Raw genomic sequence first — 27,704 nt, 5'->3', positions numbered from 1 at the left:
GGGTTGTTGTGAAGCTAAATGCACTTGGAGTCTGAGGAGCTCAGATACGTCAGAAAACGTACGAGAGGTCTGAAGTGGGTCTGCAGTAAGTTGAGCACAGTAGTGCTATAGGCATGCTTTGGAAAAGTTTCCAGAGCCCCAAAATGTTATGAAGTAAGGCAGAACCATTAGCAGGCATTGACACTCCTAATAATTCAAGCCCTTGGGAGCCTCCCAGATAATGTCTTTAGTCCATTTTTTCCCCCTTCTTGCAGATGTAACCTGTAGAAAACAGTCCTGGAGAATTCTCTTGTAGGATGGGTGCAGGCTATGTGCCTTTCAACTCTCAAGAAGTTCTGCTGGGTGAGAGTGTACAGTTTGTTAAATGCTTCTGTTCCTCTATCTTTTCTGAAGGTGTCCTCAAGGATTATCTAAGAGAGCTGCCCTCTCCCCTGATTACTAAGGAGCTCTATGAAGCAGTGTTAGATGCTATGGTGAAAAATCCCTTAAAAATTACAGCAAGTGGTTGTGAAAATGACCCAAGTGACTCTGAACATACTGTGGCCCTTTTGGATTGTCTGCCAGATGTTGAAAAGGTGAGTACCATTGGCCAGCTAAAACTTTAATAAACCACCAGTTGCAGAAAGGGAAGAAACCTTTATACACTGCAAACAAATGCCTCTGCGTTCTAATGCATTCTATTTGTAACCCAGATACCCATTTGACTGGTAACGCTTTCAAGCAGTCTTTAAATTTAGGATCTGTATTGCTCGATTTCTCTGGTACTTCACGTGTTTCACCTGTTGCACAGAATTGAATTAAAAATGGCATAAGGGAGAGCCTGTCTATGAGCTGTATTAAAGTCTCACTGGTCCTTCGGTTATCCTTGGTACCTTGGCCAATGCTTACCTGAAGAGTTACATTCTTCTCCTCTAAACTTATGTGATGTAAGATGCCATATATTTTAGTGTACTAGCTACTAGGTTCCATCTAGGAGAGTACTGCAACCACCATATCCTTGCCAGGAAAAGTGAACCCTATATACAGGCTGTGGAGTGCCATGGGAGGCTTCAGTCAGAAAGGCACTCTGTAAATTCTTGTTGAATTATTGTTAACAGTACAATAAAACTTGAACCTGGTTTAGTGTTTAGCTAAACAGATTTTACAGAAGCAGAAGTTAAAGGTTATTAACCAAAAAACCCAAAAGGTTGTATGCCTGAAGAATGAGAACTGACTTGAATCTGTTCAGTGTGTGTACTGTAAATGGACAAGCAAATATCTTTTCAGCAAAGTAGAACATAGTGAAAATTTAACCTTTAGCCAGAGAATGTGCTTGTGTTAAGTATGTTGTTGTTTTAATTTAAAAGATGAGTTAATGTTCCTTTTTAAGAAATGTTTATTGACCTGCTTACCAACCAGGTGGTGTTTTTTCACTGTTGTGCGTTAAACTGTGCAGAATTCAGCCTGAGTGCTTCAGTAGTACCTAAAATAATCCCATAGGTAGCAGCTAGTCTGTGCTACAAAGACGAATGCTCATTCTCCATTGAGGGGGACTGGATTTGAGATTGTTTAAGGAGCAGGTCCTGCTTCTGTGTTTGTACAGCTGCTCTCTTCTGATAGTTCAAAGGCTGCTTAATTTCTTGGTCCTACTCTTTCGCATGTAACAGTACAGTGCCATTGCTCTCGGGAGTACACGTCCTGTGTCAAGGTTGGCCAAACCGCAGCTCATGAGCCACAGGTGGCTCTTTTCCAGTTAAAATGCAGCTCACAGAGTCCCCCATGTGCTTCCCCCATTCTCCACGTAGCACACTGGAGGGTTAGGAGGAGCTCGGGCCTTTTGCTCTGGGAGCAGGAGGTAGTGGATGTGGGCTCAGAGGTTCATCTTGACGGGATGCTTCCTGTGGAGCTGAAGCCCTGAGACACTCCCTCCCGTGGGGCTGCCTGAACCTCAGCAGGCATGTCTTCAGCGGCTTCTGAAGATTATAAGACATAGCTCAGAGGATCCCTAAGTTTGGCCATTGCTGTCTTGTGACTATGTGATGGATTGTGTGAGATGCCATTCTGTCTTCTAAGGAGCAGTGTTCTTCAGGAGAGGTTAAAGGAGCAGTCCTCAACATTTTGAGCAGATGGTAACCCCCTCATTGGGCCAGCTGACTTCATGACTGACAATCCAGTAGTTGTCAAGAATACTGTAAAACCAGATTTTGCCCTCCATGACCAAATTTTAAGTACCGTGTTCCCTGTAAACTGAGTGCATGGACAGCCACCCAAGAGAGATTCAGATACTGCCCCGATGATTGGCAGAGCACCCACAGCAGGCAGCATGCATTTTTACAGGTGGGGCACATAACAGGATTTATTCTCTCCGTGGATGGAAAAAGTTAGAAGAAACACTGGTTGAGGAGTATTTTATTCTTCTAATCCCACTTTGCTTAGTGGAATTTACCAGTCAGGTAAGGAACACGATAATGCAAGTAAAAAGCAGCAGAGTCTAGTCCAGGGGTCAGCAGCCCCCCTCCCCTCCAGCACAGGTGCCATGAGTGGCATGTGAGCCAATTTTCATCAGCACATGAGGTGCGAGCTCAGCCACACTCCTCCTCCGCCACTTGCTCAAAGCCAGGGTGCCTATGGATTAACAAAAGACCAGCTAATACTACCAACCACCACCTAAATTGTAACGCTCTGCATCTCTATTTATTTATTAATGAAGCTGTTGTAAGTAGGACTGTTGGTGACCTTAAAAAGTATCACTGGCACTTGGACGATACATAGATGTCGAAAGGTCAAATTTCAGCACTCGCCTCAGAAAGGTTGCTGACCCCGGTCTAGTCCTTAATATTTAATGAAAGACCCTGCCCCTGTGCAAAGGCATCCTTGCATGCTAAGCATTTTGAATGCTGAAAAAGAGGTGTAATTCTAATAAACATTTCCAGGTGGACCTGGACTTGGATAGCTGGAGAACTGGATAGAGGCTGTTGTTTTAAATCATGTTGGACTGATTTCTTGTGTGCCTGCTTCTCCTCTGCTGCTGTTCTCTTCGCTGTAAAAAAACAAGAAAGTGTGTACACATAGCTCAGGGGTCATGTACAAACCACATTGTTTTTTACTCAAGATGTGTATCTTACCCAGGCTACATTCAGTGCTTAGATACTGTGATGATTGTTATACAAAAGCCTTAGGTATGTGACAAGTACTCCTGAAAATAGCACTGTTGAACCATAGTTAAAGGATGATAATGGACTGTATTTTTGCTGTATCTGGTTACCTGAAATGGAACTTTCATTTTAGGCAACCCTAAGGATGCTGCTGGATCACCTGAAATTGGTGGCTTCTTATCATGAAGTAAATAAGATGACGTGTCAGAATTTAGCTGTGTGTTTTGGGCCGGTCTTACTGAGCCAGAGACAGGAGACCTCCAACCATAACAACAGAGTCTTTACAGATTCAGAAGAGCTTGCTAATGCTCTGGACTTCAAAAAACACATAGAAGTTCTTCATTATTTGCTCCAGCTATGGCCAGGTAATAAATTTTATGAAAAAATTTCTGTGTGGGAAAGCAACATTAACAGATCCTGAAATATAGCCAGCTCTCTCAACTGTGGTTTACTGGGTATACAAATGGTATTGGGTCTCTCCAGTGCTAGGTTATGGTGTCAGAGCATACAACCTGGCAATTTAAGACGACCATGGTAATTATCTCTTGTATCCCCTGTCATTTTTTCCCCACAGTGTGTCAGTCAGAGGGAGAGCTTGTGCTTTGGTGATCCTTCTGCCAAATCAAAATGACAAGATTTACAAGTGCATGTATAGAAAGCTCCTTCAGTGAGTTTTATGTGGTGTTTTCAAGCACCTGTGACAACAGAAACAGAAAAATGCAAAAACGCCCGCTTAGTGGTAATGCTCCTACACATAACGTAACTAAGGTTACTGAGGTGTTTGATTATGTTATGAACTTCGTGTGGAGTAGCAGGTACAGTTTGTTTTTTGTTTTATGGCATTTGAAAACACATGGACTTCTGCTGAATATTATTAGTATTAAAGTACAGGTTGAACCTCTCTAATCCGGAACTCTCTTGTCCAGCAAACTCCGTAATCTGGTGTGATTTTAGTTAACCGGACATCCCCTTATTATGAGTGTGGGCAAGTTTCCTGCAGTCCAATAAAGTTTGCTTACAGACACCAGTTCTGGCTCTCAGTGTTCTGTGCTGTTATTTAGCTCTGATTTATCACTAAATATCTTCTAAGAGCCCAGTGAGCAGCTGAAGTCTTGGTAATGTGCTAGAGAATATTGACCTCCTGTGGTCCAACAGATTCTCCCTTCTGGCACTGGTCAGGTTCTGTGGGTGCTGGATGAGAGAGGTTCAACCTGTAGTGGGTAGATGCTCTAGTCAGGATTTGAGACTCCCATCTATACAACTGTGCAGCAGAAGGCTTTGCGAAAATGGGTAATGAGCCAATTGCTGTGAGATGCAGAGCACCCGTAAATCCCATTCACGTCATTGGGCATTTCATATGCTTAGTTGCTCTTGGGAACAAGATCTAACGCCATGGTAGTGAACTAGCCCCGTTGCTGTGAAAAATATATTTATTGTTCAAGCCAATTAGCCACACTCAACTGGCCAAATAGCCACATGTGGCTAGTGGTTTGCATGCTGGACACCAGGCTAGTAGTGGAAGGGAAGGGAAACTTTGATATTTTTAATGAGCCTGCCAGGATGCAAGTGGAGGGTGTAGTTCTGGTCAGATCTGTGCTTCAAGTAGAAGGATGCTGCTAACGTCTCTCTTCCTAAGGGGTTCAGAGACCTAATCCAAGCCCATTGTACTCAATGGGAAAACTTGCACAAACTGCGCTGGGTGTTGGATTAGGCTTCCCTTTATGAACTAGTTTTGTACTTTCTCATGTGCTTAGTATCTGGCTATTGAACTAGATCCTTCCCTTACGAAAACAGTGCAGTAATCCACAGGAACAGGCTCAACAACTGCACTCTCATGGTTGTAAACTGGAGTTTGGGAGGAAGACTGAGGTTCTTCAGTATCTTTTTATAATACAGGTTGAACCTCTCTCATTCAGCACCTTTGGAACCTGACTGGTACCAGATGAGAGAATTTGCCGGACTACAGGAGGTCAAAATTGTGTAACATATTACCAACACTTCAACTGCCTGCTTGGTTCTTAGAAGACATGTAGGGGTAAATCAGAGCTAAATAACAGCACAGAACTCTGAGAGCCAGGACTGGTGGCTGTAAACAAACTTTATGGGACCATGGGAAACTTGGCCATAAAATCTTGCCATATTATTGATTTTACCGGATAAGAGAGTTCTGGATTAGAGGGGTTCAACCTGTAGTTAAATAGTCCCTGGCCAAGAGAATCCATCAGTCACTCAGAGACCTGTAAGTGAGAAAGATGAAAATCTGCTCTCTCTTCTTTCCTGGTATGAACAGTCATTGAAGTCCATTTAATATTATGAAACTGATTTGTAACTGTGATAAGAAGTAACTTATTCCATTGCTCACCTTCTTGTTAATACACATTTTTCAAATGTGGACAGAATGATGTTTTTATTTTTGAGACTGTAACAGTTGCCCTTCGTGATTTCATGAAATATTTTCTAATCTGTTTTGCCTGTAGGACATACTAAAACCTCTTGGGAAAATGATTTGCATTAAAGTATTCTTTGAAACATGGGATAAAAAGGTAGTTGATATGAGACAAATCAAATCCAACTTGCCGAGATGTTTTTTTTCTTTTAGCTCAAACAGAAGAAATCCCTGTTCTCTTATGTAAGGTTAATAGCTGATATGTAGGAAATGTTGGAGGGTATGCTATGCCATGTATTGAGGATGGTAAATGATGCGGACATAAGTGGAGTATGAAAGCCATCATATTCTGTAGATGCCATACTTATTACAGAAAATTTGTTTCAGAAATAGTTGAAACTAAATATTTCTGTAACCCTTTGCCAGTCGTCTTAATACTAAGTCAAAATATACGACCGTGAAGGAGAGGAGTATCACAATTATAGCAAAACTTAAATATTTGTCTCAAATAGTTTTCCCATGCATCATATCACAAGTGAGTTTGAGGCTGACATGTATCATTTGCTCAGCTAAACTAAAAGTCCTGTACCTGTGGTTGGAAAATGGGGCATCACCACTTTTCTAGTGATGTCTGGCAGTGAGTCTCCAGATCTTTCTATCTGCAAACGATTCAGAACGGAGAGAGCTACCCAATTGCTCACTGGGCTGTTCTGAAAGCATTTAACTCGAGAAACCACCAAGAAGAAATCCAGGCATTCAGGACTGCAGGAGGGAAAGAATCAAATGTTTCTCTGGCAAGTTGTATAAGAATAAATAAATAGATGAATGCTAATGGCCATTAATGGTTTTTAAGTTTTGGGGTGTTTCTCTTTCGCAGGGCTGGGACAGGGGAGTGGATTAGCAGACAGAGTACAGGTCAGGCATATGTGCACAATGAATGCAGTCTGTGGTTTATTACATGATAACCATGTAAGTGGGAATAACAGTGAACTTCAAAAGCTTATTAATCTTTCTTAAGATCCCATATATTTACCAGTCATGTATTTTTAAGTAAAGGCATCTGAACTCCAATTTTTACATATTAATTTTGTACTCCAGCATGTATATCCGTGCTCACATTTTCCTGGGGGTGAGCTCAGATTGGGTGGTGCTTTATCTGCAAAGTAAATTTGGAAATGATCTGTTGAGCATTTTTAGAATGATTAAAATAAGAGAATTGTTTGAGAAAGTTTAATGTGTCTTTGGGTGGAGCTATGAAATGTAAGGCATAGGATGAGTAAACAAGTAGAGGGAAACACAAGAGTCTTTTGGGAACTTGTTGGAAATTACCGCAAAAATGCCTAATTTCTGAAACAACATGCAAAAGTGTTTCTAAAAGTGCCCCAAAAGTTTCCTGTGCTACATTAGACACAGTCAGTATAAATGCTATTGTGGGACAGACAGTGGCTCAGCCCCACTCCTGGTTCAGCCCCCCCACCTAGCCCTCCGACTCCCTCCCATGGACTGTTTCCCCCCCGTGCCCTGTAAATAGTTCCACATGTTGTTTTCTTTTGTCTTGCCAAATATGTTTATTTCCCCAACAGTAAACTTCAGTGTTCCCACCCTAACCCTGTGTCCCTGATGCTTGGTGGGAGAGGTGACGAGAGGAACGTGAGGGCTCGGGGAGTGGGGTGCCCATGGTGCGGAGTATGGCTGGGAGGGTCAGGGGAGGACCTGGGTGAAGGCCTGGCACAAGGCCTCCCCAACCCTGACCCCATCCCTCTGTACCTCGCAGCACGGGGCAATGGGCTGCTGTTCACAGCCAGCCTCCAGGACTGCACCCCAGTCCTGGATAAAAGACTCCTGCCAGCCCTCCACGAGGTTGTGGAGGGCACAGCAGGCGCTGATGACTGAGGGGATGTTCGGTAGGCTGACATCCAGCCTGGTGAGGAGGCTGCAAAACCTCCCCTTCAGCCTCCCAAATGCCTCCTTGACTGTGCCCCTGGTGTGATTGAGGTGGCCATTAAAGGTGTCCTGGGTCAGCATGGTGCATCCAGTATAGGGCCACATGAGCCACAGTTGCAGCGGATATGTGGCGTTGGCCATGATGCAGGAGAGCATTGTGACGTCCCCAACCAGGAGCTCCTGCGGGGAGGACATACGTGCACTCCTGTATCCAATGTCCCAGCACCCTGCATCCAATGTTCCAGAACACCCAGGTATCATTGCCCTACCACGGGCCCCTTGCGTCCACCAGGGCCTGGAGTACCACAGAGTGGTACCCCTTCCTGTTAACGTAGTCACCCCTGCTGTGGTTTGGAGCCCAGATTGACATGTGCATCCTGTCCAGGGCTCCAAAACAACTGGGGAAGTCCGTGTCTGCGAACCTGGTGAGGGTAGCGTGCAGGGTCCCCCACGATCACATGCATCGCAGGAGCACCCTGTTGATGGCTTGGATGACCTGCAAAGGGGGAAGGAATCCACATCCATGAATGACTGACCAGGAGGTCCCCCTGCCCTCTCCCCAGGTTGGACCCGTGGTGGGGACCGGACTTACCTCTATCACCACCACTCTCACAGTGGCCTTGTTGGTGCTGAATTGGTGGCCGATGGACTGGAGGCTGTTGGGGGTGGCCAGCCTCAACAGCGTGATGGCCACCCTCTTCTGCAGCAGGAGCGCTGGCTGCATCCATGTGTCCCAGTGCTGGAGGACTGGGGCGAGCCAGTGGCAGAGGTCCTCGAATGTCTGGCGGGTCATCTGAAAGTTCCTCAGCCGCTGCTCATCGACCCCGTCCTCCAGCACCAGCTGGTCCCAGCACTTGCCGCTGGTGGCAAAGGCCCACTGGCACCAGACTGGGGGGGAGCCTGGGGGAGGGGCTGGTGGCCAGGACCTGCAGGCTGGGTCCCATGCAGGCAACCTGGCCATGCCACTGAAAGAGCAGGGCAAACAGCATGGCCAGCAGGCTGGCCAGGGTAGAGAGGACATCATCCTTGGGGAGAGTGGGAGTGGGCATGTTGGTCAGCTCTTCTCCCCCACATGTGCTCTCCTGCTGTCTGCAGCCTGGCAGCCTTGAGCACATGCAGGGTGTGGGGTGTTGGGAGGGGCCCTTTAAGAGGTCAGCTGGCTCTGAGCCCGGAAGGGCTTGTCCACTATGCAACCCCATGCCTGCATCATTTCCTGGCCCCTTACTTCGAAGTAGGGGCTAACTGTGTGTAGACATTTTACTTCGAAGTAAGGGAGGGGGCATTTTGTGTGCAGACCACTCTACTTTGAAGTTGCTTACTTCGACATATAACTTTGAAGTAAGCAACTTTGAAGTTATTTTGTAGTGTAGGCGCAGCCTCAGTGTTTCTCAGTGGTGATATTTTTGTTTTTAACCTCTACATGTTATGCCTGTTTATTATTCCACCCATTAGTTTGGAAGAGGCCTGTGAGCTAAGCTGTTTGCTCTTATTTGATCATAGCTATCAATGCTCTGGAAGTTTTCTGTTTTCAAATAGACTTTTCAGTTGCAGATTAAACATGGCATGAGTCTTCAAAACTGAGCTTTCCAGTAGATTTTCCTTCTAATCGAAGAGATGTCAGACAAGACAGGAAAAAAAAATAGTGGAATGTGTTGGCCATAAGTTTGCATGTATTTAATGCATGTTTTGAGTGTGTAAAGCACGGTTAAATAAACAGATGACCTTTCATTGTTGGTCTCTCCAAGCCCTATGATTGTTATGATTTTCATTAAAATTCTTCTTTCTTCTAGTGCAACGTTCAACTTCCAAAGAATCAACATACTCAAACATGTTTCCAGGGAACCATTCATCTTTGAACTATCTGAGACCCAAGAAACAGCGGCCTCAGATGCTGAATCTGAGCAGTACTGAACTGTCAGGGGTACTTAGGCCCAGAGTGGCCAGACTAGACAGTCCCTCAAGTAATCGCTATGCAGGAGACTGGAGCAGTTGTGGGGAAAATTACTTTTTAAACCCAAAGGAGACCCAAAATGAAGCAGACTATGATGATGTTCCTTCAGAAAAAACAGAAACTGGGGAAGACTGCAGCAAAGCAGATGGACCAGATACACTGATTGAACATGCAAAATCCATATCCAAAGAGCATACATTTCAGACCTATTTAACAATGCAAACAATAGATTCAGCAGTGGACCACAGAGTAAATCTCAAAGACCTACAAGAAAGTATTGATATTCTGATAGGAAACTTAGAACAGGAACTCAACAAAAACAAACTGAATATCACTTATTAATTTCTTTGCATGATACTTGTGGTTGGTACCTCCCTATTACTCCACCCGCCTCTTCCAAATACGCCTCTTGGGTTTTTTTTAATGCACTGTGGAATAATCTCTGGCCTCCCTTGGATAAACAAATTCAATTTAGACATTCTTTTATTATGGATTATTTTTCTTCTCCTTGGACCACATTGGCCTCAACCTCAGTGGCTTAAGTTGGCCTTTTACATGATGTGAAGTGATGTTAGGAAGTAGTGAGTTCCTCTCCCAGCCTCCACCTCAAAGGTACTATGCACTTAGAAATCTTGGGCAGTTTGTAACAGGAGGCTAAGGTGCAAACTTTGTCTGTTCTGTGTAGCAACAACACTCTTCTGAAACTTACACCTGGTATGGATGTTCCTCTTAGTAGAGGATTTGTTTCTTGGCCTGTGATTTGCGGCATGAACTTTAGGTAGATCCCATTCTGCCATATATGTCACCTTTTAATTTGCAATGCAAAGGCTGCTATGAAAAATAATGCTTTTTATGCATATATGTAAGTTTAATTGTACAGAATGTTATTGTGTTCCTGTATTAACACTTCTCAATAATTATTTAAGCTTGCAAAAATTAAATATTTTTCTAACTTTGCTTGTATATATCTATATCCATGGTTGAGTGTGCACGTGTGTGTGGATAGTTACACTGGGGAGTGGGAATTTTGAATTAGATGAGGATATCCTATCTAAACAGATCCATATTGTGATGCCAAAATAAGGATTCACTCGAGCAATATAGCATTTGATTTTGTGCACAGGAATGCGTGCCGAGCGAGAGGAAATAGTGAATGATTAATGTAAATGACCTTATGTGGCACATGTTATGCCTCAGTTCACAGCTGTTGACTATTAACTTTCATTAAGAAACAATCCAGTTTAGTTTTAAGAAATTTTCCAGCATTTGCTAAATGTTTCCAGTGAACCTGCCTGTCTCCTTTAAAGGTGCCCTTCCAGCAAAGAAAGGGGATGGACAGGAATGTGCTATTTATTTTTTAATCATTTCTGACTTACAAGATCTGAAAGGCTTTGGGTTTTAAAAGCTTTTGTTTGAGGCGGTGCTTTTTCTTTTGCCTTAGAAATAACAGAACCTTCAGTCTTTATCTTTTGGAGGTCATCTTATTTGACTGCTCACTGGAACTTTGTCGGCCCTTATTTGAAAAGCCAGAGGTGATAAATAGCCATGTGAGGTAGGTAGTTTCTCTGCACACCACCAAGTGTTTTAGTTAAATAGGAGTCAACCAAAACAAACAATTTGGAGTTTTAAACAGAATGAAGATTGTATCCCTCCTCAATCAGATTTCACTTCCTTGGTATCTGTGATCTCATAATACAATCATCCCTCCCATCATCCATAGAGTCTTCCATGGCAGATAAGTGAATGTCTAAAATAAAAAAGCAGGTGAAATGATTTTTGTTAAACTTTTTTAAAAATCCCAAGTCACCTTTGTAATATTATAACAAGCAAAAGGGCACAATCCCATTTGTTTTTTCTTAATAGGTCACAGCATTTTTACTGGGAATTCAAATATCCAGTCTTAACCAACTACAGGTTGAACCTAGGGTGACCGTATTTCCCTAGGCCAAATATGGGAGACCTTGGGGCAGGGGCAGTACCTCAGCTGCAGCTGCCAAGCAAGTGCAGCTCCCTGGCTACCCCATGCCATTGGGCGCTGGGACAGGGTTGCTGCCCCACAGGGGGTTCTCCAGTTTCAGGGGCAGTTGCTCTGTGGAAGTGGAGGGTGGGGTTTGCCAGATGACCCATGCCACTGGGAATGGCACTGCAGACCCTCCTGTGTGGCTCCCACCTTCCCCAAGCCACAGGGAGCTGGGAAGGGGGCTGTGGCCCTGCCTTGTGGGGGGCGGGAGGGTTGGTCTCCCTGGCTAGAGGGGTGGCTGCTCAGAGCACCAATCTTTAAAAGGTCAATCATAAAAAGGACTGGGGGACAAACACTATTCCCCACCCCCGCCACCTGGCCCCAGCATACCCTTCCTTACTAACCTATGGCATGGCCCTTTCTGGCTGCTTCTCCTGCTGCTGGCTGTACATGTGGCTGTTGAGTACATGCGCTGACCTGGTGGGGAGGGCAGCTCAGCAGGGAGTGTAAACATGCAACAAATAGCCCCTTTGTTAAAAAGTAGGGGTGCCTTCCTGGCACCCAAAATATGGGACTATCCTGGCCAAAACAGGACGGTTGGTCACCTTTGGGACCTGATAGTGCCAGATGAGAGAATTTGCCAGACCATGAGAGGTCAATGTTGTGTAGCAGCATTAACAACACTTCCACTGCTTACTGGGCTATTAGAAGACATTTAGGGGTAAATTACAGCTAAATAACAGCACGAAACACAGAAACAAAACTGGTGGCTATAAACAAGCTTCATGGGACCACGGGAAACTTGGTCACATTCATGATAAGTGGTCATCCTGCGAACTAAAATCATGCTGGATTATGGAAGTTGCCAGAGGAGAGAATTCCAGATTAGAGAGGTTCAACCTGTAGCAGTATAAAATTTAACTTTTCCTGTTCAGTATGCCAGCATCCTTCCTTATCTTTTCTATTGCCCCATGGTAACTGCTTTTCAGCTAGTACATACTTCTGTATATTGCCAGGTTTTTATAGTTATTTATTTACAATAGAATGGTATTGAAACTGAGGGTACAAGTTTATCACCTTTTTCTAAAGGGATATTGTAGCATGGTTTCAAATGATTTATTCATTCTCATTAATTTATTTTTGTTAAGTGTTAAAGTATGCAATACAATAATGTTTTAAAATGTAAATTTAACCTGACACATTTATCAATAAATCAGTGTATTTTTAAAAACTTTTATACAGAATGTGTATAATTTTTAAACTATAAATATGAATTCTAAATAAATTTGAATTGAGAACAAAATATGATCAAGTCTAATTTGTGTATATGAAGTCTAGTAAGTGATTATTATTTAAAAACATGTTTTAAGTCATCTCCTGTACATTATGTAATAGCAGAATATATTCACTGTTGAATGTTGTTTGCTTTTCTTCAGTGACTCAGAGTATTCTGGTTTCTAGATTGTAGTTGCATTCATATAGGATTTTTAAAAAAATGAATACAATAGTTTTTGTAGCTGAGCTATTTTTGTAAACTGCTTTGAAAAACCAATATTTTTGATAGCCATTCTTGTTTCAAAATTATGTTGATGGCTTTGGCCACCCTGTTTCCGTGTGTGTGTGTGTGTGTGTGTAAAATTTGGAATTGGAATACAAATTGCTCCATTATATCAAAATATTTGCTGAAATTTTTTTTAAACCTAGAGATAGATATTTCTTAGTCTGAATATGGTATTAATATTTTATGCAGCAAACACATAGCTTTATCCAAATTAATGTAAACTTTAATATTTTAACAACATTGGAACACAGTAACCAGAGGACAATGAATTTCCTTGTTCAGAGCTCTTGTACGAATGATTTAGCTGCTAGTAAACATTATTTATGTTTTCAATTGAAAGATTGTGGTTGCCAGATTTGCTTTTAAACTAGTTATGACAACAACCTATGAATATTTCCCTCGTTTGCAGACACAATTTCCTCTGGGTATTTTTTGTTTGTTATATACTGTGCTTGTTTTATGTAACTGTTTATATAACAGACTTAGCTTTGTAAAAGATTCTAAAAGAGCTGGATTAGTATGTGAATTCCCCATAACCAGGGACTTTAAATATGGGGATTAGAAGAGTGTAAAGTGGAAATTAGCATTTCTTCCAATAGATGGGTCTTCAGGTCAAACAAGTGATAAACCTCAGGTTCTACCTTCTTTACTGAGGCAGAACTGCCAATGAACTCTATGGGTAACACCTTTTTAGGAGTAAAGCACAGGGTTGGGTTTTTGTTTTTTTTTTGAATGATCCATTTTGTGTGGGTTTTTTCCAGTCTAGCTCATGAAGGTGATAATGCACTTTGCATGACCTCTTATTAACAGAAGGGATTTAAAAACTAGATTTTAGAGAGCACAATATAATTCACAGGCAGGCTATTTTTGAGATGTATGTCCTTTCTGCTGTCCCAGATAGCTATGTCTGCACTAGTGCCCCCCTTTTGAAAGGGGGATGCTAATGAGACACTTGGGAGATGTTAACGAGGTGCTGCAATGAATATGCAGCGTCTCATTAGCATAGTGCCAGCTGCGGCACTTCAAAAGTGCTGCTTTTGATTGTGTGTGGCTCATCTATATGGAGTCCGTTTCAAAAGGACCCCGCACACTTCGAAATCCTCTTATACCTATTGCCAAATAGGACTAAGGGAATTTTGCAGTATGCAGGGTGCTTTCAAAAAGGATCCCAGGTAGACGAGCCATGTGCAATTGAAAGCAGAACTTTCAAAGTGCCGCAGTTGGTATTATGCTAATGAAGTGCTGCATATTCATTGCAGTGCCTCATTAGCATATCCCAAAGTGTACAAGACTGTTCATCAGTAGTTCTCAAAAGTATGTATCATTTCACATATAGGGCATCTAAGATGCAAAAAAATATTGTCATGCAGCAAGACTGTGGCAAAACTGGGCCACAACCCAGGTCTCCTGACTGCTATCAGTGGTGATGTCCACTTGGCTATTCTGTTTTCTCTAGCAATATGCATCTCAGTAGCCACAGCAATCTGCATCTGCTTTATGAAGGAAAGTTTAGCTGCTTCCCACAGGTGGAAGGTATTTCTCATTGCTTGCCAACATTCCTCCACTCACTGAGCTAATGAGTTCTGTCCAAACTGGGAGTGTTTGGAGAAGTAAAGCTGGAATGTTCCCATTGAGACGTGTTAAGGTTGATAAGGAAGCCAGGCCTGTCTCTGAGTCTTTATTTAGTCCAGTTGGAGGAAAGGGTGAGGCTAAGTCTGGTTCCTTCGAGATCTTCTCTGTGAGATTCTCCAAGCTGGAAGTAGAGAGAATCTTCATTCAGCTGTTTTGTTTCCTCCAGGTTCTTCACTTCTTCCCAGTGTCCCTTTTAGCAATCACATACCTTCCCAAGGGCAATGGAGCTACTTGGTGGTTTTGGCAGCTTGTGTAAATGGGCACACCTGAAATATTACAGTATGGCCACCTTTACTTCTGTGGTGCCTTCACAACTGGGCAACTGGAGAGGGGTGGTTGTAATGCTGGTAGTGTTGCTGCTAGCAGCTCTGTCTTCAGAGCCCGATTTCTGGCCACCAGTCCCTGCTCTTCAGCTGCCCTGATCAAAAGCAATGCTGCCGCCAGCAGCTGTGCAGAAGTAAGGGTGGCAATACCACATCCCCCATACAGTAACTGGTTTTTGGGTCAGAACCGGTACAATTATAACACCATGAAATTTCAGATTTAAAAAGCTGAAATAATGAAATTTACCATTTTTGAAATCCTGTGGCTGTGAAATTGACCAAAGTGAATAATGAATTTTATAGAGCTCTAATTATATTGAATTGTGTTGTCTGTAAGGGCAGATTGTTATAAACAGTTTCAGAATAGTTTTAAGCTTCTGCACAGGAGCTTATGTCTGTAGCTCTTAGTATGGCCTTTCCAACCTGAAAGGATGTGGGACGTTTTCTTTCAATTGCTCAAAACCTCCCAGTCACTAGAAGGTGTTTTGCCAGATGACATATTTTGCTGTGGTGACAAACCTATTACAGATAGCTTGGTGAAGTTAGCTACCGTTGGTCCTTTTTGCTATGCCATGACTGTAGACAACACCTAGAAACTTCAGGAGACTGTTACATTTTGCTTTTTACTCCTTTTAAAAAAAAGTTAAATGTCCAAAAATTTTCATTATTAATGAAACACGGTGAAAAGCCAGCTCTCATCACTAGATTTTATGTATGTAATCCAAATATACTTTTCGCTGTGCGGATTGCTGTTTTGGTTTAGCAAATGAGAATCAAATAAAAAAAATCACATTTCCTTCAGAAAATGCTGGTGATTACATTAGCACAAGTGCCATGGATTACAATTCAGCTCATGTTACTTGCACAAAAGATGTTATTTGGATTACATGGACAATAAAAGAGACAGAACAGCACTTTTTTTAAAAAAAGAGAGATGAGCTAATGCTTACAATATGTTCTAAGCTTTCCTAACTCTTTCTGAACAATGATTATTGTGTACCTGCCTTATTTATTTGAAAAGTTCCCTCTAAAATATCTTGACCATTATTTAAATAGTCTTCCTCCTCCATAGCTGTGCCAATTAATTAGAATTTGAATATATGCTTTATGATTTTTTAAAATAACTTGAATGCCTGGAGTTGCTGTTAGTAAGTTTATTCCTTGGCCTGACCCTTAACAATCAGTTCTGAACCTGGGGTTGTGGGTTTTATTTATTTCATTTTTTCTTTTAAGAGTAAGATACTGGAAATGTTGGCCATCTTACTGCAAGTAAACAAGGAAAAAGAAATTTCAGCTATCTGTGGATCACTAAGGCCCACATGTTTAAGTTAGTAGATAGCCCCAAGATCACGAAGAACATTTCCTAATGAAGACAGCCGTGCCAGACAGTGATGCTCATAAGTCGTGGATGAATCCGCATGAATACAATTGAATCACTCTCCCATGAGAAAGCTGTTCCAGTATAGGAGCACATGAAGCACAACAGAATGATAGGGCAGGTCATTACTCTTGCTTGTATAACCAGAAAACACCTACCTTAGGTAAATGTCAAGGGGGTGTGGCCTCTGGAGATAGGCTTTCCACCCACCCTTTCTGGAACCACTTTTTGAGTATCTTGCAGGATCACACCCCTAAGGGATCTTCGGTAGGAAACCAGTTGTTTTCTGCAGCATAATTCCCTGCAAAAGTAGCAGATCTCCAGATGAAACTCCCATGGGTTAATGTTTTAGCTCCAACCAGGGCTCCCTTCATCAGTCTTTTATGAGCACCCAGAGGGAGATGCACTGGATGAATTCTGAACAACATAACCAGAGAGGGGCAGCTGCTCATGAAGAAGAATGATTGAGACCTTTCCTTCACTGCAGACCCTAAGGCTGTGCAAGGTAAGGCAGTCTTGCCCCCTCTTCACTTGCTGTTCTTTAGGAAATCCTTCACCATGGTGGTCTGGGCCTCTAAATTTGAATCATGAACCTAGAGATGAAAGGCTCCTACATCCCATTACCTGTCCCCTCAGGCATCCACTTTCACTTAATTCCAGTCCAGTTTGCAATGATTCAAGTAACAGATTCCAAGGCCAGAATGATCATCTGTTCTGATCTCCTGCACATCATAAGTCCTAGAACTTCCCCAATAAATCCTAGAAAATAGCTTTTAGAAAACTTTCAAGCTCGGTAGAAGTTGCAGCTCCTCCTTTGGGAGCTGGTTCCACCATCTAATTGACAACATCGTAATCAAATTTTCTTCAGTAGCCTAAATTTTTCTTTGCACAGTATCATCTTGGCCTTTCAATTGATAAGTATCATGATTGATTTACTTTTCTCAGTCATGGAAAAGTCTTCAGTGGCTGCAACTGCTCTGCAGCAACAGCACCCTGCCGTGAACTTTTAGATCATAGTTTAGTTTGCGAAATCCGTTCTCCTAGGTAGCTCTGTTTTCAGCAAGCTTTGCACTTCATGTGCTATACCTCATGTGCGTTTCCAGAATTCTCATGTTTAAGCTATACCTTGGACTTTTGCTCTTCGGACTGAAAGGTTGCAAGTCTTCGCTTGTCTTTAAAATCTCTTGCAATTTTTATAACTGTGTTGTTGCTTTTCAAAGAGGCCTTCAACATCAAGTTCTTGATGATGAAATTTCAGTGAAGGTTTATTGAGTGAACTGATTGAGGTTTTTTTATTTCTGTGCAACATAGTTTAAATGCTCTATGACATGCCAGTAGAGAAAGGTAGGTGAAATTATTCCAAAGTATTCTAGACATAAAAGGAAAAGTCCCTGACAAAAGTAGATACTCAAGGTTTTTGCAGAATAAATCTGATAAACCACGGACACATCTGGTCTTTTAGGTGCCAGATCACAAACCTTTGACCCAAAGGTACATGAATGTTTTTCCCTACAATAAAAACAGTTTAGGCTTTGAAATAGCATGTTGTTGTCCAGAACAGTGGGCTTTTATGTGAAATAGGATGGTGTCCCTCATCCTCCAACATCAGTGTAACCTTGGTAATGATGGTTTCCCTTATCAGTGTAACTTAGAGGAAATTGTTTTAGCTAGAAAAGGCTATAACTCTGTTAATCGCTTTTCCCTAGATGAGTGTCTCTGCGTTTCATGACACTTTTGTAACCATGAATGAAGGATGACGTATCATGTTTGTTCCATCCTTCCAGGGGCCTTATTTTAGTAGGCTATCCCTGGGAGTTTGCCCCTACACAACAACAGTCTTACATATTGTTAAGTTGTGGAGCTGCCTGCTGCAAGATTGGTTTGTATTGAGTTAGACATGTTCACAGATAACAGAACATCTGGAGTTAAAACACAGAGGCCAAAACATGTACACAGGATGTAATCCTCATGTTCAGGCTACAAGCTAGCCATTGATTAACAAGTTTAGGAATAAACTTTCATTACAGACAGGTTATGTCATTTATGCCCATTATGAAGATTGTTGGAGTTCTCCTTAGGATCTGTTCCTGACTGCTGAGACAGGATATTGGACTACATGGAGTTCCAGTCTGATTATTTCTGTTTCTTATTACAATTAAGTCATGGCACCCGAGGAAATCCTAGTTTTTCTGTCATCTGACTAGAAAACATGGTTCCATTTATAGCGTAGACTTACCCTAAACCAACTCAGTTACAGAACCAGTCTGAAACCTTAATTTCTGGGCAGTCAGAAGAAGGCATTAGTTTCAGTGTTAAATGAGTTTAAGGTCTGCTTTACACAGAGAATTGAAAGCACAGCGGTAACCAGATGAGGCAACAGCCTGGTTGTGATCAGGTTCCCAGATGTGGTTCAGGTTGTAGTGTAGATAAAGCCCTAGCACTTGTGGATCCTGCTCCAGAGTTGCCTGCGTAGTAGTATTAGTAACAGCTTTCGGTTATGTTAGTTTGTAGGTGCTGCAAGGGAAGCTCATTTCTCTCAAACATTCTATGAAAAGTATTACTAGTGCCTTTGTGTGTATAGATTCATTTTAATCATTTAAATACAATAGGACCATCCAGCTTAAATAAGTTATTTCACATATAAGCCAAGGGCAATACTATGCTATATGGTTGTGATTCTTTTCCCGCAGAACTCAATGAGAGTTTTGCTGTTGGTTTCAGTGGAAGCAGTATCAGACCTTTAAAATGTGTGCAAAATACTCCCTTTTCAGAGAGAATTTGTCAGAGCACAAGCATTGTAGTGGCTGCTTTTTCTTACATCCAAGAGGTCTGGGATAGTGTGCTGTGCCCTAGTGCTGTCTTGCCCATGCTGAAGGACTCTGGTGAAATGGAAGAGACTGAAGCAGGTAGGAAGGTGTGATGATCCCCCTTTTAACCTCTGCTCTGAATATCAGGTCCTGGGAAAGAACATCTGACCGGCTCCCTCTGCTTTCCAGCAGGTTACTTTGAAATGCTGGGGATGATGGGGTATAGATGGAGGTCACAGCAAACCATAAGTTTCAGAGGTTGTTTTTAAAGTGGTTTGGGAGACAGAGTAGCTGTTTAGTAAAAGAAAACAAAGTACATTCAGTGATAGTTTGATTGACAAGTGTTTTGTCAACTGCAGTCCTGCTTAGCTACAGTTCTCTGAAAGCTGATTTGAAAAGTCATATATACCTCTGGTAAAACAGAGGCCTCCCAGTCAGTGGGCAGGACTCTTGAAAATTTAGCTGGTGGTGAACAATTGCCATATCTGTGCATGTTGATTTGTTAAATGTTGATTTAACAAAGAGAGCAGCATTCCCCTTCCATTGGGTCTCCAACTGTGCAAACACAACATGATAGATGTCGGGAAAGCATTCTTAATAGTTTGATGTAGAGATTGCTTAATACTGAAGAGCCACATAAGGTGAATGTAATAGTATTTAAATTTCAAATTAAAAATGAAAGGCTGAGTTTATAGATCTCGTTTCCAAACACACATGCGCACGGTTTTCCTTTTTAAATGTCACACTGTAATTATATCCAGATTTAGAGGTACTCAGTTGGCACTTTAAGCCTTGCTGAAGCTCTGTCAAACAGTAAATATATCTCATGGGCACGGCCTTGAGCCACTAGCCTTTGTGGGTTTGTTTGTAGCATGTTTTTTATATTTCCTTAAAATCTATTTGTAAACTCTAGATTGCTCTTTAGACAGGAAGCTCATAGCTATCTTGTTCCTTGGTTTTTAGGCTAGCTTTTGTTTTGATGAAGTAGTGCACTGTGGTTAGGTAAAAGGTGTCAGTTTTCTTTTATGTTCTAGTTTCTACTGCAACCGTATGGACATTTGTTTGACAGGAGTCTGTGACCTTCAAAACAGCTTGGTGAGTCATGGAAAGAGTGAATTCACCCGTATAGAGTTTAATCTGTCCTTCTCTGATACATTTAATTTCCACTTGACATGCTCTACTCAGTTACATGGTATCTGACCTGGCTTTGGAAACCTAGCAACAGGCAGAACACTGTATTATGTAAAGTCATCCCTGCAGATAAAGGTTGAATATAAATATTAATGAAGCTGTTACTCATTTACACTTGTGGATATTAAAGCACATGGTTCATCTCTCAGGAATAATTGCCTTTCAGTGAAAATGCAAACAGCAACATCCCCTGTGTGTTTAGTAAAAGCTGTGCTAATACAACATAATTTCCTTGGAGGAACAAGATATTTTCATGGGTCCAGTCTTTTATTTGTTAAGCATAGCCTAATCTTAAATTGCGGCTCATTGTAATCTAATGAACAAAATTATTATTTTAAGCAGAGATACTCCAGTTTGCAGAAATTTCCTAGACTTGGGTTGCCCAGATTTGTGACTTTTTGGATCAGCACATGCTAACAGGAAAAGATGCAGCCTCAAAGCTAGAATACAGACAAAATGTGTTAATGTTTAAAACAAATTATGTGAAGCTGTAAATTTACATCATACTTCTGCAAATATATTAGCAGTGCTTGAATCCAGGGTTTAGATGTGGACTATCCTTTCATTTAAAGCCTACGTAGTATCAAAAGGAAGATTTTAGTATATGAGATTAGAATAAAACTAATTCATCCAAATTAGTTAATCAGTTTCTCATTGAAGTGAATCAATGTAATTATATTACCATTAAGCACAGCTTTAGCAGACTAGGTTAAGAATTTGATTAGTTTCTTAAAACAAAGGCATAATGAGGCTACTGTGTAAGGTTCCACTGGCAGATCAAATTTAGACAAAATTTTAGGACTATTAACAATAAGCTTTTATAAAAGCTAATGCAAATATAAATTTTCTGGGGATTTTTCCCATAGATATTTTTCTTTAAAATAAAGATTTCCCTGCAATGTTGGCAAAAGTAGAGGTCCATTGCAAGCATTAAATCCCACAAGTTTAAAAGGCTAGCTGTGTTAGTCTGTATCTTCAAAAACAACAAGCAGTCCTGTTGCACCTTGAAGACTAACAGATATTGTGGAACATAAGCTTTTGTGGGCAAAGACCTGCTTTGCCATCCTTGCCCATGAAAGCGTATGCCCCAAAATGTTCTAGAGTCTGCAAGTGAAACTGACTAGACAGAGGAGTTGAATAATCCATTTCCCTTGTCTCAGATGAGAAAATTAAAACAAACAAAACCCATAAATAATGAAAAATAATTATATTGTAAACAATCTTTTGATTTTTAGCTAGGGTGAAATGTTCCATATATGACTTTTAATCTGCTGGTATCCCTTGAATTCAAACTACTGCCAGGGTTCCATCTTTCCCTTTGCAATTGGTGTGGAAATAGTCCAGTGCTGTGATATTTGAACTCAATTTCTGCCAAAGATCAGGTTTACGTTCATCCAGGATTTTGGTTTGGGGAACTCTCTGGTGAAGAAGGAACTCTTATTGTTCTTATGCAGCTATGCTGAGCTCTGGCACAGCTATGACGACAGAGATCTGTGAGAGCTCACAGTTTTTATTCTCTCTCAGAAATATTCCTGGTTGAGAGCTCTACTCTGTTCATTAGGTTCTCATACCATTCACACAATGTGTCCCACACAATGTATTTATTCCATTCCACAAAAAAAACAGAATCATTCCATACCAATGCTCCTCAGCCCTCCAGTGCAGATTTGAAAAAATAGCCACTCAGTGCCACTTTTTATGTTATGATGCATATTCAAAGCTCAGTTGAGTCTGTCAGTTCATTTTATATAGGAAATGTAACAGCCAGTGCATTATCTTCACTGCCACTAGTTATTCAAGATTCCATTGCTAAACTGGAACCACCCACTTCTTCTTCATAGAATAATTTTCACAAATGGCAGCATGCGAATAAAAAAAAAAGTGTTGAGAGGTACAGAATCTCTATGACTACCCTCCTGTCCATTCTCTCACTGTTTGTAATCTGCTTAAATCAGACTGTGAACTGAACCTTAACATAAATGTCAGACAATAAGAAATAGACCCATCTTGCATGAGATTTACAGAAAAAAAACGTTTCTTAAAAAAAAGTCATGTGCTCACCTTTCACTATGTGCAAACTGTTGTTAATCATAACACAGGAAAACTATCTAAGGAAGTGACATCTTCAGACTCCACAATCATAACAAGCTACTGGACCATCATTCTTGTTGTTACCAAGAGCCATCAAAATTTCTCAACAAGTTTCTAGCTCAGGATTGTGTTGTTTCTTTTAAGCAACATATCTGGAATATACACAGTACATTCCCCTCTGCACTGCCTTCAACAGGAGGAATCCTGCCAACTGCTGTGAAAGCTTTAAAACAGAGAGGGGGCTCAAACAACCATTTGAATACTGTAGCAAAACTTGCTAAGTGGCATCAAGTCACACCTCAGATAGAACTGAAAGCACAGACCCTGCTGCCCAGGACAGTGCATTCCTACAGTCCTGTCTGTGGGACTGCCATCCTCTACATCTAACTGCACAGCAAGTCCCATACTCTCCCACCTGATGTGCTCTAATCACTCAAAGGTTAGACTGTATGCTCTGTTCAGGGCTTCATTTTCAAATGTTCAAGGTGGTTCAGAACACTAGGGTTTTAGGATCTGCCTAGGTAAAATAGGTGATGTTATTAACAATGTTTAAAGGCTCCCAGTAAATTGAGAGAAACTCTCCTTTTCTTCATGTTACCAGGACAGCTATGATCATCTGAGGTGCTGACAGGTCACTCCTGGTATAAACCAAAGGCGGCTAGGACCAGAAGGCTACTGCTTTAGAGCATTTTCTCTCTTGAGCCTGTGGTTTATGGCATGCCCAGATTTGGGGAAAACATAACCTTTTCTCCTGAGCTGGCCAAGGGGAATTGAGTACTTTGGGGATGAGGCAAGATGAAATGGAAGAGGATTATTGGAGCTGAGCAGCAGAAATATTAATACCCTGTATTCTATTAAAATGGGAGTAGTTTGCCTTGGGGGCAGGGAGGTGATGTCTTATTTTGACTTACTGGGTAGGTTTTTCATTGAGTGTGTTTACAGCAGGCACCGCACTGGATAGGTACATTGTAGGACCAGTTAAAATAATGCCATTAAACCAGGAGATGACTCCCTTTGTTAATTTGTTAATGAATGAATGTGCAGGAATATGCACAAGCCAAGTGTTCTCTTACTGGCTGCTGTGAGCAAACATCTTAATAGAGCTAGTAAGATAATGTTGCCTAGGTGTGAGATGAATTATATTTACAAGTTATCCTACTAAAGGCACTGCCAATGAAATATATAAAGCCTTGCCATTAAAGCAAAGTAACCTAACTTGAGAAGAACGGCACATTTGCCAGTATGCTTGTTCTGTTCTAAGCAAATCTGTCTGCTGCTTTCAGTAGCCCAAGTCCCGTCAGGATCTTCTTCTCTTCCTCTAGAAAATCTGCATAATTTATATTCATCTGCTCCTCCATTTGTTCTCTTGATTTCTGTCCACCTGCCACTCTCTGCGGAAAAAGCAACCAACCGTTCATTATTAGCTGCTGCTAGCTTTGAAACATGAATACAATTCCCAGGCTTTTCAATCAGTGATTGTCAATATTGACTATTTCACCTCCATCTTTTCAACTATGTAATCGGGAATAGAGCATCACTGAGAACTGCATGCACAGATCTGCCATTTCATCAGCAAGGTAATATTCACTAGTCAGGATGATACAAAGCTATTGGATAGGTTTAATTCTTCAAGTCCTTGCAATTGGGCAAGCCTCAGCACCTATTCATGGCTCATTTCCTTTCAAATCCCACACAGGACTTCAGCTATAAGAACCTCTCCATAGTACTACGCTTTCTTCTCTCTGCAAGGGGGAATCATTGCATTGGGCATATCACAGCCCTGTACTAGTGTCAATGGTAACAACAGTGTTATATACAACACGTGATACAGGAAAAAAAAGCAAATCTGATGAAACCATTAATTAAAATGTCAAACTGGAAAAGCAGCTTTATATGATTGTTGTAATAGCTCTATGCAGGTAGGGCTCAGCCCTGGAACCCTTCTTCACAGGAGTAATCGTTACTTACACAAACATTCCTACTAAGTCCAAGGATTTTACTGCTGTATGAGGGGCACAGATAAGGACGGAATGTTTGGGGCTTCTGACTAAAGCATGATACAGTAAACACTTTCATATATGGCAGCCCCAGGACCGGGAGGTTGCTGCATATTCAAATATTAAATAGACAATTGAGAGGTATACCTAGCAATGCATAACACTGAAGAAAAACAAGATTGGATATTAAGAAGCAAACAATGTGTGCAGAGTACTTTATTTACCAACAAGAGGAGTATTGTACACTGTAAATTTATACTGTCTTTGCTGTATTTATTTGTGTTTACTTTCACTATACTGTACTTATGGAAAATGTAACTAAAATTTACTTATGGTTAAAATGCCAGTTATTTGAGAGTTCTGGATGATAGAATGGCAGATATGAAAGAGTTTACTGTGCTCATAAAAATGGCACCTAAATTAAGCGTTCGAAGGAACTGCAAGGGGAAAGAGAGAGGAAATTAAGAAGAGTTCTTAAAGTGGGTCAAACGTATCTCTGTCTAACTCTATTGAGGCCAAAGGGAGTTGTGGCTGAGGAAGGACTGAAGGGTTAAGCACTAACTAGGACAGGGTATTCTCGTTCACAAATAATGGACTAGTCTTTAAATATGAATGTGGTCTATTGGATTTACTTAGAAAATGTTAAGCAAAAGTTATTTTTAATTTATAAAGCCTAACAGAAATATTACAGGAATTTTTACCTAGAGTAAAGAAAGAGGCATACTTTAACAATCAAAATAAATAAACTAGCTTTTCTACCTCCTGAACAGAACTTACTGTCTTCTTCCTCTGTTTTTCCAACTCCAATTCCTTTCTTTCTCTGGCTCGGAATTCTTGCCGCTGTTCAAAATAATCCAGATGTTTGATCTCTCTCTCAAAGTAATGAAGAACACTGGCACACTATAAACACAAAGGCGAGCACGGTTTGTGATGATCACAGTAAATCTTAATTATTGCACTTTTCAGCACATAAAACATCTACAGCAATACTGCATTGCTTTAAAGCATCTTTTCAAAATATACAGAACAAAATCAATTCTGTAATAATGTAGTACATGGACCATTTTATAATGCTATTACCAGTTTCCCTATACCGATATGGGTGTATGCACAGGCTCACGGTAAAATTACAAAAAGCATGGACTAAAGCAGGCTTAGATATTTTTGGTTCAAGTCTGAGTGTGGCTGAAGTCACTTTTGTAGTACCAACAAAAAAACGACTTTACCACTCACATTGTGAAACGAGACTGACCCCTCAAAGACTTGCACAAAAATAACTAAATTGGTTTTATAATTTAGTTAAATCAGTCCAGGTCTGTGTGTAAACCAGCCCAGAGTTACTTTTATGCATAAAACACGCCCCTGCACCATGCCAATATCCCAGTTTGTGATATTGTGCACCCACTTCCCTAACATGACTGTTCAAGATCCTAGAGCTTTAACAGAATATAAAAAAGTTTACATAAATACATACATTTTAACAATGCTACTATACTGATAACTCTATCCAGTGGTGCTCTCTGTTCACAAAACAGCATGCACACAGAAATGTGCCCCTAACCTGAACTGGAGAGCTTCTCTTTGCTGACAGAAGGGTGCCCCTTAGCACCAGTATTTATGTTGTTTGGTTTTGGTTACATAATATCAATTAATAGTAAGTTTACCATGTACACGAGTCCATCAGCAGTAAGAAAAAGGTTTGGGACTGTGGGTAGGAGCAGTATGGGGAAGTGACGAGAAGAGGGAAAATAGAATTAGCTACAGAAAAAAAATTGCTAGACTGAATGAGATGGGACCCTGATTTGCTTTTTGGTGGGGAGAAGAAGCTGGGACAAACTGAAGAGGCACAGAGAGAAGGTATGCCAGTTCAGCATCTAATTTTGCAAATTACTATTGATGCAAATTACCTATAGGATTACAGCCCCAGACTCCCATTGTAGTAGGCAATCTACAGGCACAGAGCAAGAGAGTTGCTGTACCAAGTGCTTACAATGCAGTCATTTTTACTCACAGGCACAGTCCCCGTGAGTTAATGGGAACGAGCTATCTGAGTAAGGGTTTGCAGGATCAAGTATGCAACTCTAGCTATGTGAACGGTTTAGCTGGAGCTAATGCACCTTAGGTCAAGTTGCCAGAGGGTCTCCACTGCAGGAGGTGTGAATGACAGGGGAGAAGTACTCCCACTAACTTGCCTTATGCTTCTCACTCTGGTGGAGTAGTAGAGTTGAAAACAGAGTGATTAGAGTTCAATTTAGCGGGTCTTTACTAGACCCATTAAATTGACCATCATGGAATGGATCCTCTCTGTGCCGTTCTGCCAGTAAGTGTAAATCTGCTCTCAGATGGTGTAAGTCAGCTTGGCTCCATTGAAGTCACTGACTTCCTTGGAGCTATGCAAAATTTATAGGAAAGAAATCAAGGCAAATGTATATAGGTTGAACCTCTCTAGTCCAGAACACTCTCGTTCTGCAACTTCCATAACCTGGTATGATTTAGTTAGCTGGATGACCACTTCTCAATAGTGTGGTCAAGTTTCCTGGCATCCCATTAAGCTTGGTTCCAGCCACCAGTCCTGGCTCTGTGTTCTGTGCTGCTGTTGAGCTGTAGTTTACCCCAAATGTCTTCTAAGAGCCCAGTAAATAGCAGAATGTTGGTAATACTGCTAGACAATATTGGCCTCCCATGGTCCGGCATTGGTCAGGTCCTGAGGGTGCCGGATTAGAGATGTTCAACCTGTACAATGTCGTTTATGAAACTTGGTACTATTTTATATGCATGTCAAAAATAGTGTTTCTATTGTTAGGATACTTTGTTTCCATTTTTCCCCATTGTGTCATTATAGTGATGAGTTTTGCCATCTCTTCTTCTTGCAAACAACTGGTTTTCCTCTGAGGTCTACCTTCTGGGAGCTACCAGATTTAATTTTGGTTTATGAGATGTTGTGGGATCATGGTTATAGGTCATATTGAATACAAGCTAATCACTTTCATCGGAGGAATCCAGTATCCTGAGAGGATGTGCCTGAGCAAAAAACTTTGTGAAACCCTACAAGATATGTGGTCATTTAAAAAGTAACTAGAAAAATATTACAAACCTCGTTACTGGAAGGATGACTTAATGCCCAAGAGATTTCTAAAATATGCAGTGTTCCAAAATCATCAGAGATGGCTAAAAAGTGCTGCTTTGCTGCAAGATTATAAAAACAAAATAAACGTGCATGCTATTATGAAGAATGCAGGAAGTAAATTAAAATGTTTGTGTAACCCCCAGATTGCAGGACATGACCGAGCCATTAACTGATAGGCTAGGAAGAAAATTCCCCTATATGTTATTCCGTGATTATTCATTA

General features: G+C 41.2%; 2 protein-coding genes across 6 annotated transcripts in view; one reads left to right on the top strand and one right to left on the bottom strand.

Annotated features, from left to right (window-relative positions):
- Window positions 1-12,783, top strand: part of SYDE2 (synapse defective Rho GTPase homolog 2) — a 63,817-nt gene extending 51,034 nt beyond the window's left edge. The window contains exons 5-8 of one of the 5 annotated variants that reach the window (XR_012646519.1): window positions 394-575; window positions 3,268-3,499; window positions 3,709-3,801; window positions 9,255-9,373. Coding sequence is in view for 4 of the 5 variants with exons in the window: in XM_075002209.1 (XP_074858310.1) it covers window positions 394-575; window positions 3,268-3,499; window positions 9,255-9,757 (917 nt within the window). In the remaining variant the exon portion in view is untranslated. Of the gene's footprint in view, window positions 1-393; window positions 576-3,267; window positions 3,500-3,708; window positions 3,802-6,397; window positions 6,490-9,254 lie in introns of all 5 variants that reach the window. The other 4 variants (XM_075002212.1, XM_075002211.1, XM_075002209.1 and 1 more) reach the window with 4 other exon arrangements.
- An 8,667-nt stretch (window positions 12,784-21,450) lies between these two features.
- Window positions 21,451-27,704, bottom strand: part of DNAI3 (dynein axonemal intermediate chain 3) — a 52,403-nt gene continuing 46,149 nt past the window's right edge. The window contains exons 21-23 of the mRNA XM_075003186.1: window positions 27,450-27,541; window positions 25,133-25,255; window positions 21,451-23,749 (exon numbers count right to left, since the gene is read on the bottom strand). Of these exons, the coding sequence (XP_074859287.1) occupies window positions 23,615-23,749; window positions 25,133-25,255; window positions 27,450-27,541 (350 nt within the window). The 3' untranslated portion in view covers window positions 21,451-23,614. The remainder of the gene's footprint in view (window positions 23,750-25,132; window positions 25,256-27,449; window positions 27,542-27,704) is intronic.

Source organism: Carettochelys insculpta, chromosome 9, assembly GCF_033958435.1.
Source record: "Carettochelys insculpta isolate YL-2023 chromosome 9, ASM3395843v1, whole genome shotgun sequence".
NCBI classification, from domain to species: domain Eukaryota; kingdom Metazoa; phylum Chordata; order Testudines; family Carettochelyidae; genus Carettochelys; species Carettochelys insculpta.
Note: the sequence above shows the minus strand (reverse complement) of the source record. Positions and strands in the feature narration are given on the sequence as shown.